The sequence below is a fragment of the Pleurodeles waltl genome, chromosome 11, assembly GCF_031143425.1.
Source record: "Pleurodeles waltl isolate 20211129_DDA chromosome 11, aPleWal1.hap1.20221129, whole genome shotgun sequence".
In the NCBI taxonomy this organism is placed as follows: domain Eukaryota; kingdom Metazoa; phylum Chordata; class Amphibia; order Caudata; family Salamandridae; genus Pleurodeles; species Pleurodeles waltl.
The window spans coordinates 51477619-51496620 of NC_090450.1; the positions used below are offsets into that span (position 1 = coordinate 51477619).

A 19002-nucleotide genomic window follows, 5' to 3' on the forward strand; every position below is an offset into this window, starting at 1 on the left:
AAGAGCATGGTACAATAAATCAAAAATACACTAAGAAGTCTACTGGAATCTTAAGTCTTCTTGGCAGATCTGCTGCCATGGTAACTCTGTGCTAGAACTTCATCACTGGTGTTATTAATGCTTAATGCAGCTGCCGGGTTTGAGTGCAAATACTAGAAGAAAGTGTTTAGTCTTTTGACCAACCTTCAACAGCAGCCTCTCCCCTCCCACCCCAAGTGCATTCCTTAAAAAACAGCGTGGAATTGTTTTTAATTTATTTTGGCACATGTTTTTGAACAAGTTATAACATATGTTTCCGCGCTATTTACTAAGCGCATGTTTATGGGTAGGGAGTATGGGGTCAGACACTTTAATACTTATTTTGTAAATATTTGCTTAGTCTTTATGTGGAAGTTAGGTGAGGTCTAAGGCCCTCCACATACAGTGCCTAAAAAAACCCTAACTGTGCAGGAATCGCACTAACACATTAAGGGGGTGATTCTAACCCCGGCGGTCTTAGACCGCCGGGGCCAGGGTCGGCGGGAGCACCGCCGACAGACCGGCGTTGCCCCGCAGGGCATTCTGACCGCGGCCGATGCAGGAAAACCGGCGGTCTCCCGCCAGTTTTCCGCTGCCCCTTGGAATCCTCCAAGGCGGCGCAGCTTGCTGCGCCGCCGAGGGGATTCCGACCCCCCCCTACCGCCATCCAGTTCCCGGCGGTCCGCCCGCCGGGAACCGGATGGCGGTAGGGGGGGTCGCGGGGCCCTTGGGGGCCCCTAAATGTATTTCACTGTCTGCTGCGCAGACAGTGAAATACGCGACGGGTGCAACTGCACCCGTCGCACAGCTTCCACTCCGCCGGCTCGATTCCGAGCCGGCTTCATCGTGGAAGCCTCTTTCCCGCTGGGCTGGCGGGCGGCCTGAAGGCGGCCGCCCGCCAGCCCAGCGGGAATGTCAGAATTACCGCCGCGGTCTTTCGACCGCGGAACGGTAACCTGACGGCGGGACTTTGGCGGGCGGCCTCCGCCGCCCGCCAAGGTCAGGATGAGGGCCTAACTCTTGTAGAGTAATGCTGTATTGGCGCGTGCCTGAAATGTCATGAATTAAAATTGCACCCAAAACCTGTGCAAGTCTACACTCCTTTGCATAGAAATGCCGAAAACTATTGCTACCTAGAACTCTTGCAAGTTACTTCACATTTATGTATAGAAAAGGTTTAACTTAGGGTAAATAACCACGATCGTAAATGTCGTAATGCAATTACTGTATTCCAGCTTTCCCCCTGAATTAGCACCTAACTCTAACGAGGACCAGAATAATTCACAATAACTTCTGATAACCGTTTGAAATAAAGTGCACAGGGCCAGAAATAAAGTGACACCTCATAAGTAGACCATATCGAAGGCAGAGATGTATCAAGACATGGGCAGAGTGGGTAAGTGCCCAGGGCTACCCCTCGAAAAGTGATTTTTCTCTCCGTATTAAATCTATTTCACGACATGAACCTCTCCTCGTCAGATTCCCTACCCCTGCCTCAGATTCAGTCTCTCTCTACCCGGTGTTATCTTAAGGATTTTGGGACACAAGCCAAGACATTGTTTACTTGTTATTGTTCAACCCAGTTTCTGAAAACTAAATACATTTTTTCAATGTTGGTTGGCATTTTTAGGCTTAAATTAGCAGACAACGGGTAATAAGCTTCAAAGTTATGGTGATCAGGGGGCCCCAAAATATGGCCTGCCCGGAAAACAAAAATCCTTGAGAAGATTGACTGCAGAAGCGGTCATTGGAGTGACAAGTGGAGGACATATGCATGCCAGCCAAAGTGAGATGTTACTAGGTTAGACAATTAAGGGATTTAACAAAGATGGAACCTGATAATTCCAAATAGTGCGGGACAACTTGTCAAACTAGGTGTGGCATGTCCTCACCCACTCCCCTTTATCTGCAGTAGAGAAGTTTGAAGGCTTGGGAAAAGTGGGTTCCGGCCCAGGGCCCAGCCTGTCAGGGGGTCCCCGACAGAGCCAGCTATGTTCTACAGAGTCTTGCACTGATGATTCTTAAACAGTATTGTTTTAAATACCGTTTTCATTTTTTACATTTATTTTTAATGTGAGTGTGTGTGAGAGTGTATCCAGACATTTTCCAGAGAAATGTTGCATCCAACATCCATAAAAAAGTGTCTTTTAGATTAAAAGAGGATCTCACATATAGGAAATCTGAGGAGGCCACAAAGATTATTTGCAGTAATATTAGTGAGCTCCTGCTGTGTTACAACACCGAAAACCCACGCCATCATCCCTGAATATTAAATGTAAACACATTTGATATTTGGACAAGTGTGCCTGTGCTCTTCCAGAATCCTGGTCAAAGAGGGCATGAAAGAGCTGAAATTGGATCATAAATTCAAAGGTGTCCAGAACAGGGGGCCCCAAAATATGTTTGGTCCAGGACCCCCAAAATCATTAAGATGCCCCTGTCTGCATGTCCCTCTCATTAAACAACCACACAAACATACAATCATAAAACGTCTTAAACAGGACTATACTGAAAGGCCAACACACACCAGTGGTGGCCGGCAGCTTTAGGATGGAGTGGGGGGGCGGGAAGCACACACAAATACACACACACACACACTAATTCTTTCATACACAGACACGCATGCACATCCATTAACAACTCTCATAACATGTATAAATGCACGCACGCACCAAACATTCATTTTAAAAGTTCACACACAATCATTCTTTCACACACAAACGCACATCCATTAACAACACTCATAACATTCAAACATGCACGCACGCACCAAACATTCATTTTAAAACATCACACACACACACACTCATTCTTTCACACATGCACGCATGCACATCCATTAACACTCATAACATTCACACATGCATGCACGCACCAAACATTTATATTAAAAGATCACACACACTTATTCTTTCACACACACACGCATGCACATCCATTAACAACACTCATAACATTCAAACATGCACGCACACATCAAACATTCATTTTAAAACATCACACACACACACACACTTACCTTCAGCCTCGAGGTCCCAGGAGGGTTGGGACTGCTGCCTTCCCTCATTGGCTGAGGTTAGGTCAGCCAATGAGGGAAGGCAGCAGTCCCAGCCTCGTCACAGAGTGGGATGGGGTCAGTGAGACTGCTGGCCCCACCCCACTCTGTGACAAAGTGTCAAAGACTGACACTCACCCTGGGCGCTTCAGGGCTTAAACCTGAAGCGCCCAGGTCGAAGTCAATGGGTGATGCTTTCCTCGTCACCCAGGGTACGGCCTCGAGGCACCTTTGCTGAGCCGAAGAGGTCATGCCCATAGGAGCTTTCCCTCAGCCCAGCAAAGTTCAGCTCAGGCAGCCAGGAGTCTGCGCAAATTGCGCATGTCTCACTTCTGGCTGTCTGAGCTGAAAATGAAAATGAAGGGTGTCTGTCAGGCTGACCTTTGTTCAGCCTGACAGACACTCTTCATGAGGGGCAAAAGGTGGGGGGGGGAGGCCCCTCCGCCCTAAAGGACGGGCTGCGCCTGACACACAGCAAGTCCGTTGGCGATAAAACATAATGGGATGGGTAAAGGCTGAAACAGACTGGCAGAGAAAGTAGACGTGTGAAACAGAGACTGCTTAATTTCAGATATACCACAACGTTTCAAGGTGTTTAAAATAAAAAAATTAAAAAAATGAAACATGTGGCAGGTAGCCACAGACTCACGCTACTTTTTGCACTTACAAAGTATTAGTATATTTACATGAAAGGTTTTCAATCCTGCAAGAAAAATTGCTCCACTTCCCATGAAAATCAGCAAATGCCATTTTTGCCATTATCTTCCAGATTACAGCATCAAATAATACTCTTCATTCACATACGAATTATAAGAATCTATTTATAAAACTAAGACGCAAAGCATTGTTGGTTAAAATGGGGAAACTTACTGTTCCGTGGTAATTCCGATACATTGGCATCATCAATAGCTTTGTCAAATAGTCTTCAAGTTGTTTCTGAAATACAAGCATAACAATTATTGTTTTAGTAGAAAAGCTTTTGCTGTTACCAGAGATCCTCTAAATTGTAGGTGTGCTTTTTCCAACTAAAAGGGGTATTGCCTCTTAAAGCACCAGCAGCAAAGGAATAGAACATTACCTCTGCAATCATCAAATGTGGCCCATTTGTCAGGAGAGGGGACCAGCTAAGGAAAATGTTACTTACCCTGTAAATATCTGTTTGTGGAATTTAGTGCTGAAGATTCACGTGCTGTGAATACTCCTGTCACCTACTGCTGGGCTTTATGCAAGTTGTTTTTCTTTAAAGAAGCCTTTCAATACACAAGGTATAGTGACCTCTCCTATAGATGGTAATGCGCATGTGAATCACCTTCATTGTTAGAGTGTTTTTTCCACACGAAGTGTGAGGATGTAGATGGAGCATAGAGATACAGAAAAGGATGGCCATGCAAACGAAGATTAAGGATAAAAGAAGACATTTCTGCAACACTGAAAGTCTTCTGGGGAGGAGAACAGGCGTATATGAATCTACAGCATTGCATAGCACAAACAGATATTTACAGAGTATGTAACACTTTCCTTTTGTTACACGTGTAGCTACAGATACACATGCTGTGAACAGGCAATAAAGCAGTCCTCCCTTGAGGTGGTGGCTAGAATGTGGATGTAGCGAATGACTGATAAAGTGTGCATAAGACAACATGGCCATCACTAGCTTGTGGGTAAGCTTTAACATCCACACAGTAATGTTTAGTAAAAGGACCACCTTATCATGTTGTACTTGGAAAAAGTTTTTTCCAGAGTGAGAACCTGAACCTAACTGACACGCCTGAGAGAAGTCACAGCTACCAGGAAAGCAAACTTCCAGGAAAAACGTATGGTGCAGAGTTGAGTGGCTTTAAAGGAGGGCCCATAAACCTTGTTGGAACAGATGTGAGTTTTCACACAGAGGAAGGTGGCACTCTTGGTCGGATTACTCTTTTGAGTCCCTCCATAAAATCTTTGATAACATGAATGCCGGAAAGAAGAGTGTGTTCCCTGTTTTGAAGGTAAGTGGCACCAGCAGCCAAATGAAGCCTGAGAAATGTGTAAGCACTGCCTGACTTCTGCAAGTGCAGCAGATAACAGACGAAATCTTGGACTGCTGCCTGGAGATGGTCACTATGTCTAGGAAGACAATTGTGCACAAACGTTTCCTATTTTTTTGCAAAGCAGGTTCTAGTTGTGGGCCTGCACACCTCTTGAAGGATGGTCATACACCCTTAAGGAAGATTGCGGTACCCAAACTCTAGGTCTTCAGGAGCCAAATCGTAAGGTCGAGCTGTTTGGGGATGCCTGGGTGTGCTCTCATTATGTGAGAGAAGATCCAGTCGGTTGGGCAGCTTCTCCTGAGGCACTAAACACAGTTTGAGGAGAATGGTGAACCTAGGCTGACCGGCCCAGGTTGGGGCTATTAAGTTGAGAGTGAAGGCTGTTTGTTGAAGCCTGTAATCTATAAATGGAAGAAGCATGAGAAGCAGAAAAGCATAGGGAAATGTGCCTGACCAGTTCATCCATAGGGTATTACCCATGGACTGTGTGTATGGAAGCCTGGAGGTGAATTTGAATAATTTCCTGTTTTCTGTGGCAGTGAAGAGGTCTATGAGGAGAAATTCCCAACAGTGGAATAACACAAGTAAGACACGGGATGAAGGTCCCACTTGTGAACTTGCTGCATCCTGCTGAGGTTTGCAAAATCATTGTCCACTCCTGGTATATACTCTATCAGTAGAAGGACTCTGAGATGCATCACCCACCGCTAAATGCCCTGGGTTAGAGCGGACAACTTCAGGGACTGAGTGCCGCCCTGTTTCTGCAAGAAAAATGTGGCAGTTGTGTTGGCTGTCCGAACGGGTATTACTTTGTGTTGGATGCAAGGGAGGAATGCTTCAAGGGCTAGCTATATTCCAGTTGGTTGATGTTGAGACCTGGTTGATCAGGAATCCACACCACTTGAATGGTCAACTCCTGTGAGTAAGCCCACCGAAACAAGTGAGAGAGGAGTCCAATGTGATGGTCGACTGCAGCAATGGGTTTAAAAAGGGTGGGCAACAGATTGTTGGCATTTCACCACTGCAGAGAGTAATAAGTACACCCCCATATCAGCACCAGATCCTCTGAATGACCTTCAGCTTGTGACCACTGTACTGCTAGGAACTCTTGCAATGGGTGCATGTGCAACTTTGCTGATGGGGCTATAGCAATGCAAGAGGCCATCATGCAGAGGGTATGCATGACCTTTCTGACCGCTACCTGATGGCTGAAAAAGAGGGAGCAGAACTTGGGATGCTTGGATCCTTGCAGGGCTCAGGCAGGCTTTCACAGTGACAGAGTTGAGTATAGCTGCATGAAGGACTTAACCTGAAGAGGCTGGAGATGAGACTTTGTGGTATTGATGGTAAAGCCTAAGCTATGTAAGAGATGTATGGTGGCATGGGTATGCGCGAAGCACTTCAGGTCCATTGCGATGTTGATTAGCCAATTATCTAAGTGGAGAAAGACATGGATACTGTTCCTTCTGAGGAGAGAGGCTACTATGGCAAGACATTTCGTAAACACCCTGGGAGCTGTTGTCCCCCAAAAGGCCAGCACCTTGAACTGATAATGCACACCACTTACCACAAACCGGAGGAACCAGAGATGTGCTGGGTAGATATGTATATGGAAATAGGCTTCCTCCAGGTTCATGGCAGTCATGAAGTTGTCTTGCTCTCATAGGGGAATGACATGCTGGAGTATTACCCCTTTGAAGTGTTCTAATACGATGTACCTATTGAGGGGTCTGAGGTTGATAATTGCCTTAGTGACCCGTCCTTCTTGGGAATGAGGAAGTATAGCTTTGTTATGGTTTTGTTGTGGCACAGGTTCTATAGCCCACCTTGCTAAGTAGTATATGCATGTCCTCTTGAAGCAGACGCTGATGTTCCGGGGACAGTTTGTGTCTGAGGATCTTTGGTGGTGTGTGCATACGTTCTAGATGGTACACTTTTGCCATGATGTCAAGAAGCCACTGGTCCGAGGTGATCACCATCCAGTGGGACAAAAACCCTTGCAGTCTTCTCACTACAGGTTTTAAATGGGTGGGGGAGTGTAAGGCAGACACTGTTTAGCAGATGCGGCCCCTTTGGGGGCTGTACTTTTGCCCCTGCTTACATTGTTAAGTTTGTGCCCTCTCCTGTAATAGCCCGCAGAGGATGGCTGTTGAGCTGCTTCCTGGGGTCCTAGTGGTCAAGACTGTCCTATGTGAGAAGCAGAGAAAGATAAATATGTGATTCTAAACACTTAGAAAAAACTAGTTCTGTCCATCATGTTAGACTTATACCAAGAATGGCTTTATTACCAGGAGATTGCTTGTTTTCCTTCATATAGTATTACACTTCTTCTGAGCTCCTCAAGCCACATTTTCACATAATCTGAGACGCAAAATTCAGAATGGTGTGTCTGATGGCATAGATTTCCTTGGGGTCTACCAGGTGAAATTTGTGTGAAATGCTTCCAGTGTGGTATTTGTAAACCATTTGTAATCCAGATTCAACACAAACACCCATTTGCACTTGAGTAAGTATTACGACAACTCTTGTAATGAGAGTCTTAGGATAGCCTCTCTTATCAACCCAACACCAATGTTACAATAATAATATATACAAAATGTAAGCTTAACATGTCCAGTTTGATCATCTTTCTTTAACAACTATAAAAACACATTGGTTGTTGAAGTGGTGTGTACTGTTCTAAACCACAGAGTAATTCCAAGATGGTAAGTGATAATTTCCCAAGGAAATGGATAATTTCCCAAGGAAATGGAACTCCATTTTTTTGATCTTGGATAAAGTCTGCAGATCCCAGCAAGTTTTCTACCTTTAGTACTGGTGGCTTGAAGGCTCAACAGCTCAAGCATTAGGTCTCTGCACAAAGCCTCACGGACATTCTCAGGAGTACACTAAGAGGATAACGTCAGCATGTCTAAAGCTTTCCAGCAGCTCACATATTACGCTGCAAAGGCACTCAAACTTTGGCTGTGCTCAGGTGCTCTTGAACAACTGGACTCTGTAAAGAGAGTTTTCTGTAACTTCAATTAGTGAAATAGTTGCATTGTCAGCTTTCTGAAAGGGATACAAGACTGATTTTCCAGTATATAGCTTTGACGTCCAGAAAGAGCTTACAAAAGGTGATTACAAAGTGTCATACCTGTTAAGATTACATATTGCTCAAATGCATCCAAACACTAGTTCAGAAACAAAGTGATAGAGGACAACATGTGTTGAGTATGGAGAAGATTATTGGATTATAAAGTTCACTGAATCTTGATCTGAAAGTGCATATGTTCAGGTAGAGTAAAGCATAGCGATGATGGTCAAGAAAGGTCTCCTATTGCATTAATAGGGGATGAACGTTTTTATAGGGCGGTGAAAGACAATGCATTCAAGCTATTAAAATCACAAAGAACCATCAGATTTACAGATATCGAAAGACCTCAAACTCTTTTCTAATAAGCGTTTTTGCAGCAATAAGGAAAACACAGAATGTATAAAGAATGCAGTGTGGGCAACAAACCCCATCACCCATCTTTGACCAAATGAGCCTAACGTGCACATCCAGGCAAACAGTCCATCCTATAACAGAAGCTGAGTAACATGACCTCTAAACAGTTAATCCATCAGACTTCTCCTTAATCAGGAAGGTCAGCAGCCAATGACTGGTCACTGCATCCTGATGCAAGAGCCTGGCATAGAAAGAAAGACTTTATGCAAGAGCCTGGCATAGAAAGAAGGACTTTTGGGGGTTGGAAATTCCTATGACTATTCCATCCAGTAGCTTTCAATGTCAATTGCAAAGCATGTCAAAAGATCCAAGTATGCAAAGTCTTCTGCATCACTGAAAAACAACAATGAGTTACTCAGGCAAGAGGCCATAGTTCTGCATGCACTGTTGAGGGTTGTCTGGGTCCTGTTAACCAGCACCCAACAGAGCTAGTACAAGGAAATGAGAAATAAATTGTAAATTTAACTGAATTCATGGTTCACTGATACACCTGGTGAGTGCAGAGAAGGAGAGCAAACAATTCTTTAGATCAGTGGTTCTTAACCTGTGGTCCACAATGCCTACTCAGGGGTCTGCCACTATTTAGAAAATTAAACAATAGCAGATAAATTATGTATATATACATTAAAAAACATATTGTGTTGATATCCTTATCGTGATTTGTGTGAGCAGTGCAAGCACTGCAACATGACGAAAAGCAGCCTCATCTGAGGCACTCATGTACGCCTGCCAACAGATAGCATATATTGCAGCAAAAAAGACAAAATGATAGGCTAGCAAACAGCATAACCCTTTATCTTTTAGAAATAAAAGTACATTTTTTAAACAATCCAACCTTCCAATTAAAATTTTGAGATTTGCATATGTCTTTATGAACTAAATAAAATATTTATTTGACTGTGTATTTATTCAATGTACAATTGTTTCTGTGTTGTTGTGTATTGCTTTGAGGTAACTTAGGTGTCCCCCGCTTCCCTTGTGATTCACTGAGGGTCCACAGAAGACAAAAGATTAGGAACCACTCACTGCTTTAGATCATAGCCACTGAGCATAAATCCAGGAATGTCTGACCCAAGTCATATTTTCAAGGCATTTGCAACAGAAACATTTATGTGAAATACTTCTACATGGAACTCAATGACAATTTCATTGTCAGTGGTTAGGCAGCATATCCAACTCTCCTAAATCTCAGTAGGGCACTTAGATTGTGAGTGAAAGTCTCATGAGGATCTGGTGAAGTGATTGACTCCATAATCCATGCTTCTTGTAAAGTCAACCTTACAAAGAACATCGTTACTTTTTAAAATAGAGTTTAAATATGACAAAATTAAAAAAATATAGTATTTAAAACTATAGTAATTCCTGTCCCTTAGTCTGAATGGATCCAGTATTATAAAATGAAAAACAAAAAACACATATTAAAGTTTACAGATTGCTTGCAATATACATATGTATGTATATTTATGGAGGTGTTTAAGGGCCTTATTACTAGTATAGCTGTCTGAGAACCGCTACACTCAAGTTGACGGTCGGACCGCCGCTGAAGTCAGCGCCACCTGACTGATTACAACTCCCCTATCTGCCAGCCTTTCCATGGCAGTGTGACCATGGCATGGGTAGTGCAGGGGACCCCCTGGTGCAAATTCCAAGGGTGCTGGTCTGCCCCCTCTGTGCTGCATGATACCACTCCTTTAAGGAAGCCGAGGGCTATCTTGTAGCAATGTTCTCGCCGGCCATACCAGAGGGAACATTGCAATAAGACAGGGGGGATGCCACCGCCATGACGGTGGTATCCTCCTTGAGAGTTTGGCAGTCTTGCGGTGGGGCCGCCAAACTCTTAATGAGGCCCTAAGTCTTTAAATACAGAAATACATTTGGACGGTGTACATACTGCATACACTGCATATTGCTGAAGATTGCATTTGACAATTCTTACCCTTCTACTGGAGCGATGCTCCTCCCTTGCTGTTAAATCGGAGGTTCGAGGCAGGGACGGCATCTCCCTTCCTTCCCCTCTTTTGACAGTTTGCCTTCGAACAGTGTGACTAGAAATGAAAATAGGTAATGAATAAAAAACTTCCTTGGATAATATTAAAAGACCTGATCTATATTAAATACATCAGTTACTTGTAAAGAATAGGACATTCTTGTTTAGTTTTTGGTGCAGGAAGTACCTTCTTGTAGGAATTGGAATCCTCATTAGGGCTTTGTATCTTAGAAGCTCTCGATGAAGTTCTTGGAAATGTTTGAATTTCCTCTTTACTTGCCATGTGAATTCCCCATGAGTTAGTTCAATAGTGTAAATATTTGGACTGGGCACCTAAAGAACAAAAATGAAACACAATAATAAAAGTAAGCCTATAGTCAAGAAAATAATGGTAAAGCTTTATTTGCCAGGAACATTCTGGTAGGTCCGATTGCATTCTGTCAACTGTAATTCAGTTAGATAAAAAATTTCTACAAGAGTTTTTTACTTTTTCAGTAAAGAACTTTCACTCGATGGAAGCACACCATAACATATGATATAAGCAATGAAAACATATGGAGGAAATTAACAATCAAATGTGAAAAACCAAACACATCTAGTAAATCTTTTAATCGGATCTGCCTACTAAGAGACTATCTGGGGCAGGATGGAAGATAGTCTGACATCTAAGGTGACACACTTAAAGGTTGGCAACCTCCAGGAATCATATGAAATATCCAAAGTCTGACTGACTCATAAACTGAGGGCATTTATGTAGCACAATAATAACCTCAATTTAACACTAGATGCTAGCAATCCACTCACCCTGTGCTGTTAGATTGCACCATTCTTGAGGCACAAAGGATTCAGATGCAGTACACAGGGATCACCAACAATGAATGCACGTACAGACACCTTATACCCTGCACAACTTAAATTCCTTTACAGACTCAGTAAATATGAGGCAGAACATCACAAGTAACCAATGCAGACAACACAAGATGAGGATGACTGCTTGAACCGAAAGAATCCTCCTGACCATCTGATCAGCATAAGTCTACATGATTTTCAGCTTTCTAATCAGACATACAAAACACTCATATTCGAAAGTATTTCATAAAAGGTGTGGTTCTTGGACCCAAAATCAAGCCTTGACTGCTTCAGCTACTTAGGAGTGCAAGATTAATCCGGAGTCGTAGAGGAGCACCCAGGTTTCAAGCTTGAGCCACCAGAATGGTCCCACACTATCAATGCCAGCTTACACACTCCTTAACACAAAGTTATGACCTATGATCCCCCTTTCAGCTGAATGTCATCTGCATATAGTATCACCAAAGAGTTCACGTATGCACTGAAAGGAATAGGGACCTTGTATTTACACCCAGTGCTTTAAATTGAAATATAGACGTGATAGACATACAGGTATGTTTGAGGATGTGAAGTGTTGGTACTCTCTCATTAAATGTACTTTAGAAGTGCTGAGAAGTGCAGGTACTCTCCCTTTTAAATGAAAGAAGTGCAGGGATTTGGTGTCGGTCAGAACCTGCAGAGTTAAAGCACTGTTTACACCCACAAAAGTCTAAGGCCCGTCTGCAGCATCAGGGACGGCATGGGTACTAGTTGCATCTAACATTGCAGGAATGAAAAAATGTTTCATAGTACTATCCCCTGATACCTCGTGCCACAACACCACAAGACGATCAAATATAATAAAGGCTTCCGACAGTCTCCCCCAAAAAAGGGCTGAAATACACCCCAGGCCCAAAGGTACATCATCACCGGAGGACCAGAGCAGATGTTGTCCTATGAAAGCTTCTAACATCAGCCTCCCATTCAAAGCAGTTTTCCTACTTAGGGAGGTTTAGCTGTTCAAAACCTTGACTAGAAATCCATCTTTGCTAGAAGATTATCATTGGCAAGGACATTATTAAGACTAGGGGTCTGATTTAGATCTTAGCGGGGAGCTTACTCCATCACAACTGTGGCGGATATTCCGCCAGATGAAATCTATATCCCAGTGGCCAGACGCGTTGCCTGTCACCGCTGTGACGGAGTAACCCCACCGCAGAGATCTGAATCAGACCCTCTTCAGGGGGAGGATGTATTTTTCAATCACAATGACACCTGATAGGCCGACAGATCTGTCAATTATTTTGACTCATCCTGAAGTCATTGGTTTGAACGTTTGCTTAATGGCACCTTGAGTGCCAGGCCTCCCTCAAGAAGAGTTATTAACAACTGTCTAGTTCGATACTCCAGGAAGTCAAAAGTAAATACACTAAAATCCGTCTCGATGATGCTAACATTTCTGACTCAGATAATGGTTACATGAACATGAAAACGCAAGCTAAGTATCACTGATATCAGAGAACTAAAAACATGTCTAAAACAATAAATGACGGGCTAAGGTGAAGAAATGCTGACCTTGGAGGTTGAGGTGAACCGCTCTACTTCCAGAACCTTTACTTTTATGGGACACCCAGGAATGCACGTCACAATGTCCGAATCTTTAAACCCTTTTGTTTTGTAAATGGTATAGAACGGGATTCCTGCATGGAATTCACAAGAACATAATTATTTGCACAGCACTGGAATGTAAACAACGTGTTTCAATTCATAATAGGGATGTGTGCATTATTCTACGGTTTACTGCATATGCCAGATATCATATTCTTTCAGTAAACAACAATGTTAGATTGGCCACTTTCATTTCTAACAAAAAAGGAAATCAATGATTTCAAAAACACAATGTACTAAAGTACTTTTATGATCAAGCATACAATACAAGCACAAAGTAAATAAACATTCTTATTTTCACAAATGCAAAGAGTCGTTGAAATTAAATTAACAAAGCCTAAAATGCTGGTAAAGGAGAAATAAATGCAGTGGCCCGAATCCATAAACATTTTTAGGTGCAAGCGAAAAGCGCTCCGTCCACTGTTGTAATCTCTCTTTGGGCTTCTAACTACGCCCATGTCACGTCTGTCACTTTCATTGGTTCGTCGGCTTGCCTTTTAAAGTACGCTTGCTTTCATTAGTGAAAGGTGTGCATGCTTTTTCCAGTGTTTAGCCCTCCTCGAGCACATCGACCAACTACTGAAAACATACGAGGCTCAATGTTTTCCGTCTGGTTTCTGGACTACTTTTTCTCTTTATTTCACAGCGCGATCTCGCTGGGCAGTAGTCGAGCGCTTTGTATGACATCGATGCTCTTACATAGGTAATTGCACTTTTGCTGGTTACCTCGATAATTGCACTTTTGCCGGTTAGATGGATAATTGTACTGTTGCCGATACGTTTCACCGCAAGCAAACTTTTATTTCCCTTTGTGTGTCTGCTTTGCGCTGATGGCGACCGTCGGCTCGCTTATGTGAAACTTTTACTTTTCAGTTTATCTGGCAAGAAAGGTCTGGTTAGTTATGTGAAACTGTTTTACTTTTCATTTTCAATTTATGAGGCAAGAAAAGTCCAGTTAGGAGTTTACAATGCTAATAGCTCTAACTCGAGCAAACGCGAGGCCCGCAACGGGCCACGGGCAACGGGCTTGCTACTACCTGTAATCCTATGTGCAGTAAAGGGTGAATGAATGTCACCAGTGGATGCAAGGCAGGGTCAAACCAGTGGCTAAAAGGAGTGAAATCTATTGAGTTTATTTTTGTGAGCTTTTCACCTTTAGGTAACTAAATAAAATAACTGTCCTGAGTATAAGCTTAACCGTTAATCAAACACGATTTATTTATTTTCGTAGCATAGGTTGTTGACATTAACATGTGTCAGCAATTTTTAATCATGTCCAAAGATTGACGTTCAGTGAGTTCCTTTATCTTACCGTGATTGGGACATCTGACAAAGATTAAACACAGACCTCTGCAGTAACAATATTAGCCAACTGGCCCACCTCACCAAAATTGGAAACCGACCAATATGTCAAACACAGATTTCGGCAATAGTAGCATTAACCAACATAAGCATTTCCAGTGAGATTATAATTAGGCCAGGGCAGAATTTTGATTACGCCAGAGTAATCACAGTAATTTTTGTAATTCTGTGCTAATTTTTTAAAGGGAATGATAATCAAGCAACTACTCCTACATGCATAATTAAGAGTTATTTGGGGTATAAAAAAAACCTTAATGCAAAAGCACATTTAACGAGTGCGAGTGCCCGCTATTTGTGTTCTGCTGCATTTATCACTGTTTCTTAGTGCAAAATGCATCCTCATATCATGGTACTAAATACTGGCAGTAAATTGGGGGAAAGTCCAAACCAACAGCACATTAGTGGAAGAATTCGCTATTTGAGTTCTGTACCATTTAGCTCTATTTCTTAGAGTAAAATGCATCCTCACGTCCATTTTGGATGCAAAGGGGCATTTTTTTCACAAGAAACAGCACTAAACGCAGAATTACTCTTGTAGTGGAATTCAAGCGGAATCTCATGGAATTCTTTGGTAATTCCACATCATTACACTACATGGAGTTACACAAGTTACGCCAATCTCTAATCAGAATGTATTGTCTACCCTGCACATGCAGATTACAGCATTAGGTTTGTTAACCACTTATTTTTCTGACTGAGATTAGAATCTGTGGGCAACAAGCTATACAACTAAAAGGAAATAACACTCTCTGATTCTTCAAACTTTGTCTCCCGCTGTCGGCCACCTCCGCCAACTTTCACTTCTCTATTCAGCAGTCATCATCTTCTGTCTCTCATACCCTCCATTTACTTTCTGTGCCCTCCCCTCCTCTTCTCTCAAACTAACCTTCCAGCCCCCTCTATCTCTTTCTCGCACTCTCTTTCTCTAATGTAGAGCAGTAGGTTGGGCCACCAAAGGGACATACAGAGAGGTCTTGGGACTCTCACTGTCCATTTCACATCGAGCAGCATACTTGATTTCTGCTATCTCACCCTAAATATAAAGAAGTTGAACTTCCTCACGAAGGAGTCTCTAGCTGAGAGCCCTTCTCTATCAAGTTGTCTACCTTTGCCCTACTACACTCCTTGAACTAACAGAATAGTCTTCAAAGAACAACTTAAAGCTCATTTCCTAAAAACATTCATGTCAAGAATTTGTTTAAGCTATGTGTTTATAAAAAGTAGAGCATCAAGTATATTCTTCAAACAAAAACTTAGAACTAATACTTGACAAAAAGTGTTGATCAAGATGATTAAGCTATTTACCATCAAGACTTCAAAGCAAGCAGTGAATAAATGTAGTTGTCACATTTAAGGGCTATTTCTATGGTGTAAGTAAATGTTCTACGTGTCTGTTTGAAAAAGAAAGTGCCTTTGCGTTTATGGTTGGAATTATAACTGAGTATAAACATAGTGTCTCCCAAGCAGACTCTAGGTCTAGTGCTTAATTTGGGAACTCATGTCTGGGGGCTGGCATTTATTTTTCTTCCTCAGACTTCGACGTAGAGCAAGAGAAAGAAAACACACAAGAGAGAAAGAAGGAGGAAAAAATGCAAAAACAAAAGTGACATAGGGAGAAAGCAGGAATGAAAAAGAACCTACAAGAGTGAGATAAAAGGGCAGGGAATGTCTAGGAGTGGATTAAAGAGGCATGAGGTGGAATCAAAACTACATAGCCTTGGTATTGTAGTACCCCTCCCTTCTACAATTATTATTGTGGGCTTCTGAGCAAAAATATATGTCTCTGCACTTATTCTTTTACACATTAAACACCACTTCAGCCAACAGAGGATCCCATTCAGCAGCCCACACCTTTCCCAGATGCTTTCATTTCTTTCCCTGCCCAAATCTCTCTCTGCCCACAGCAAAGAAGGACACCCAACCCGCCCTCAGACCAGAGTAGGGAAAGCCAGATTAGCTATTCAAGCATTATCTTTTTGTTTAAAAAGCATGGAAACTGTGAAAGTAATTTCCAACAGCTCCTGACAATTTCGACTTTTGCATGAATGCAGGAAACACTACACGAAGAAGTGAATGCGTTAAGACAAAATATGTCAGTGGAAAACAGGGTCAGCCCAACAAAGACACCAAACCATCATGCGAATGGTCTAATGGAAGTAAGGTTAGGAAAGTTGAACAGACAACTGGTGGTGCCAATAGGGAGGTGTCTCAGGAGGTTTGTGATGGCGAGTGGTAATAAGATAATCATGAAGGGACAGTGTCGGAAGACTGACACAATCTTTAAGGGTTGACTTTCACTCTTATCACTAGGAAATATGTTTATGAGTGTCTGGTGATATTGCACCTCTGCAAACATAATAGTCACATAGAGAATTGGCTAGGACACCTTTTGTAAAGAACTGCCTAAAGGTACACCTATTAGTCAAAACCCACTAAGTGTTGGATAATCCACATGCTGCATCCAAAGCGACAAAAGACAGTAGTGAGACTAAACTTCTGAGCACAAAATGTTATTCTTGAATCAAGTCAACACCCACTTTGTTCTGTGACAATCACCCATGTATCCCTGATTCCACAGACGTAAAACGTGGCAGCAATGAATCATCTTTAACTAAGTTAACCACTGTATTGAGTCACTAACAGAAATGTCAAATATCCATTCAAATACTGCTGTTCTTTGGGGTCATGTTTTAAAAAACAACAGTAGGACTTCTCAGCATTAGTAACTTGAATGAACAATGTTTTTTCCTCATTAAGGAATTAACATTTATTTAACAAATTATCTTAGTTTTGCAGAGAGTACAAAATCCAGCCAAGAAAAGCACTGCAGATTATCTTCTCTTTACTGTGCATTGCCATTTGGAGTCAGGAAATAGACACATATAAAAATCAGCTTTGGGAGCTTTAGAGAAAGCTTAAGACTTTACTCTCCTTGTTTTCCTCCTACCTCAAGATCACATCAGTCATAAAATAGTGGAGGCTGTGCCCCAGTTCCACCAGACACTATCTCTGAGAACTTGTCAAAATTAAAATGAGTTTAAATGAATACTTATGGCTTAAGTTTTCAAATACAGCCCTGCACTACCTTTAGAAGCGGGGCAGATGGGGCAAATTTTCTAAAGCCTTGCTCCACGAAGAAGACCCACATGGTGTGTTATGGTGAGGCTGTTGGCACATCCTGCATGTTTCGCAGTGGGGGTCACAGTAATTATGCTCCCCCTCACACCTCACACCTTGAACACCTCTTCATTGTTTTAATGAAAGTTTTGATAATTATGAATATTTAAACATAGTATTTACCCAAAAATGCTTTAAATGTTATTATTGCTTATACGCATGGCTATACAGATTTTATGACGGTGTAAAGTAGTAAATTGCACGTTTATCTTCCACAGCATAATACACAAGATACTTGTTCTACTGGGGAAATGAGTCCTATAATCTGTATCTCTAGAATGTGTGTTACAGTACATTAAAACAGGGATCCATTCTTTGATAAAGAACATCAACATACATATTGACATTTCACATTAAGACACAGTTAAATAAAATGCAACATACTTCAATGCAGATTTTTAGTATTTTTAAATTCCTACCTAAAGGAGTCAAGATAACACACATTTTGCATTCTTTGGTTTACCAAACAATATGTTCAAAGGTACAAATACCAAGCAGTCACAATCTGGTCATTGTCTTTTACAAAAATAAATTGAGTTCAAGCAATGCCTCTCACTGGACCAAGGGTTAGACAGTCTTCTTTACAATATAACATAACCTCTACACAGATGAGTGACAATCGAGCTTACCGGCTGTTTTATGATCCTGTAACACCTCAGAATCCACCTCCTCTCCCTCAAAGTGGAGGTCACTAGTGTCCAGGCTCTCAATTAGGTTGCTCATGTCTGCAGCAACTTTCTCCAGTGAGGATATATCTAGATTTCTGTCTCGTCTCAGCGTCATTTTAGCACGGAACACTCACAGGAGCCTGTTGAGGAGAAGGCAGACTTTGTTCATCCATGTATTGTAATTGAGCAAACGAACGTACATATTCAAAAAAGCTAAATAATTTTGCATTGTTTATTTCATTATCATTTATGAAACATAGACATGATACATTTATTTTGCATTATCTGTTAGATTCTCGTTTTGAAAAGATTCAGACTATTTTTTAAAATTGTTTTTATTAAATATTCACATTATGAACGTTGGAAGTTTGAGAGGTACTACAAGGGTCTTCTTCAAGTTAAAAAAAATAAAATCCGAATTGTAGGTTTCCTGATATGGTTTGTGTAGATGTCATCATTTTCACAAAGTCTCAATAGTGCGAATGGAAATCGTGGCTCACATAATCTGTTGCAATAAGTACATGTAGCCTTGATTTTCTTTTTTTTAACAGGTGGGCAAACTCCTAGTATTACAAGAGAAGGTAGATGTTTTAGTATATTTTCCAGTCTAGTTTGAATACATGGTCCTTTCTGTTTTGGCAATATTTATTTTTATAATAGGTCTGTATTGCTTTTCCACAAGTACATTTAAAAAGTACACAGGTTGTCCTCATTTACAG

General features: G+C 41.8%; 1 protein-coding gene across 2 annotated transcripts in view; it reads right to left on the reverse strand.

The window, feature by feature from the left end:
- PLD1 (phospholipase D1) overlaps nucleotides 1-19002 on the reverse strand; it is a 370963-nt gene that overhangs the window by 199840 nt on the left and 152121 nt on the right. For both annotated transcript variants that reach the window (XM_069213037.1, XM_069213036.1), the window contains 5 exons: nucleotides 18245-18423; nucleotides 12984-13108; nucleotides 10768-10913; nucleotides 10530-10638; nucleotides 3944-4009 (listed from right to left, as the gene is read on the reverse strand). In XM_069213037.1, the coding sequence (XP_069069138.1) occupies nucleotides 3944-4009; nucleotides 10530-10638; nucleotides 10768-10913; nucleotides 12984-13108; nucleotides 18245-18398 (600 nt within the window). In that variant the 5' untranslated portion in view covers nucleotides 18399-18423. The remainder of the gene's footprint in view (nucleotides 1-3943; nucleotides 4010-10529; nucleotides 10639-10767; nucleotides 10914-12983; nucleotides 13109-18244; nucleotides 18424-19002) is intronic.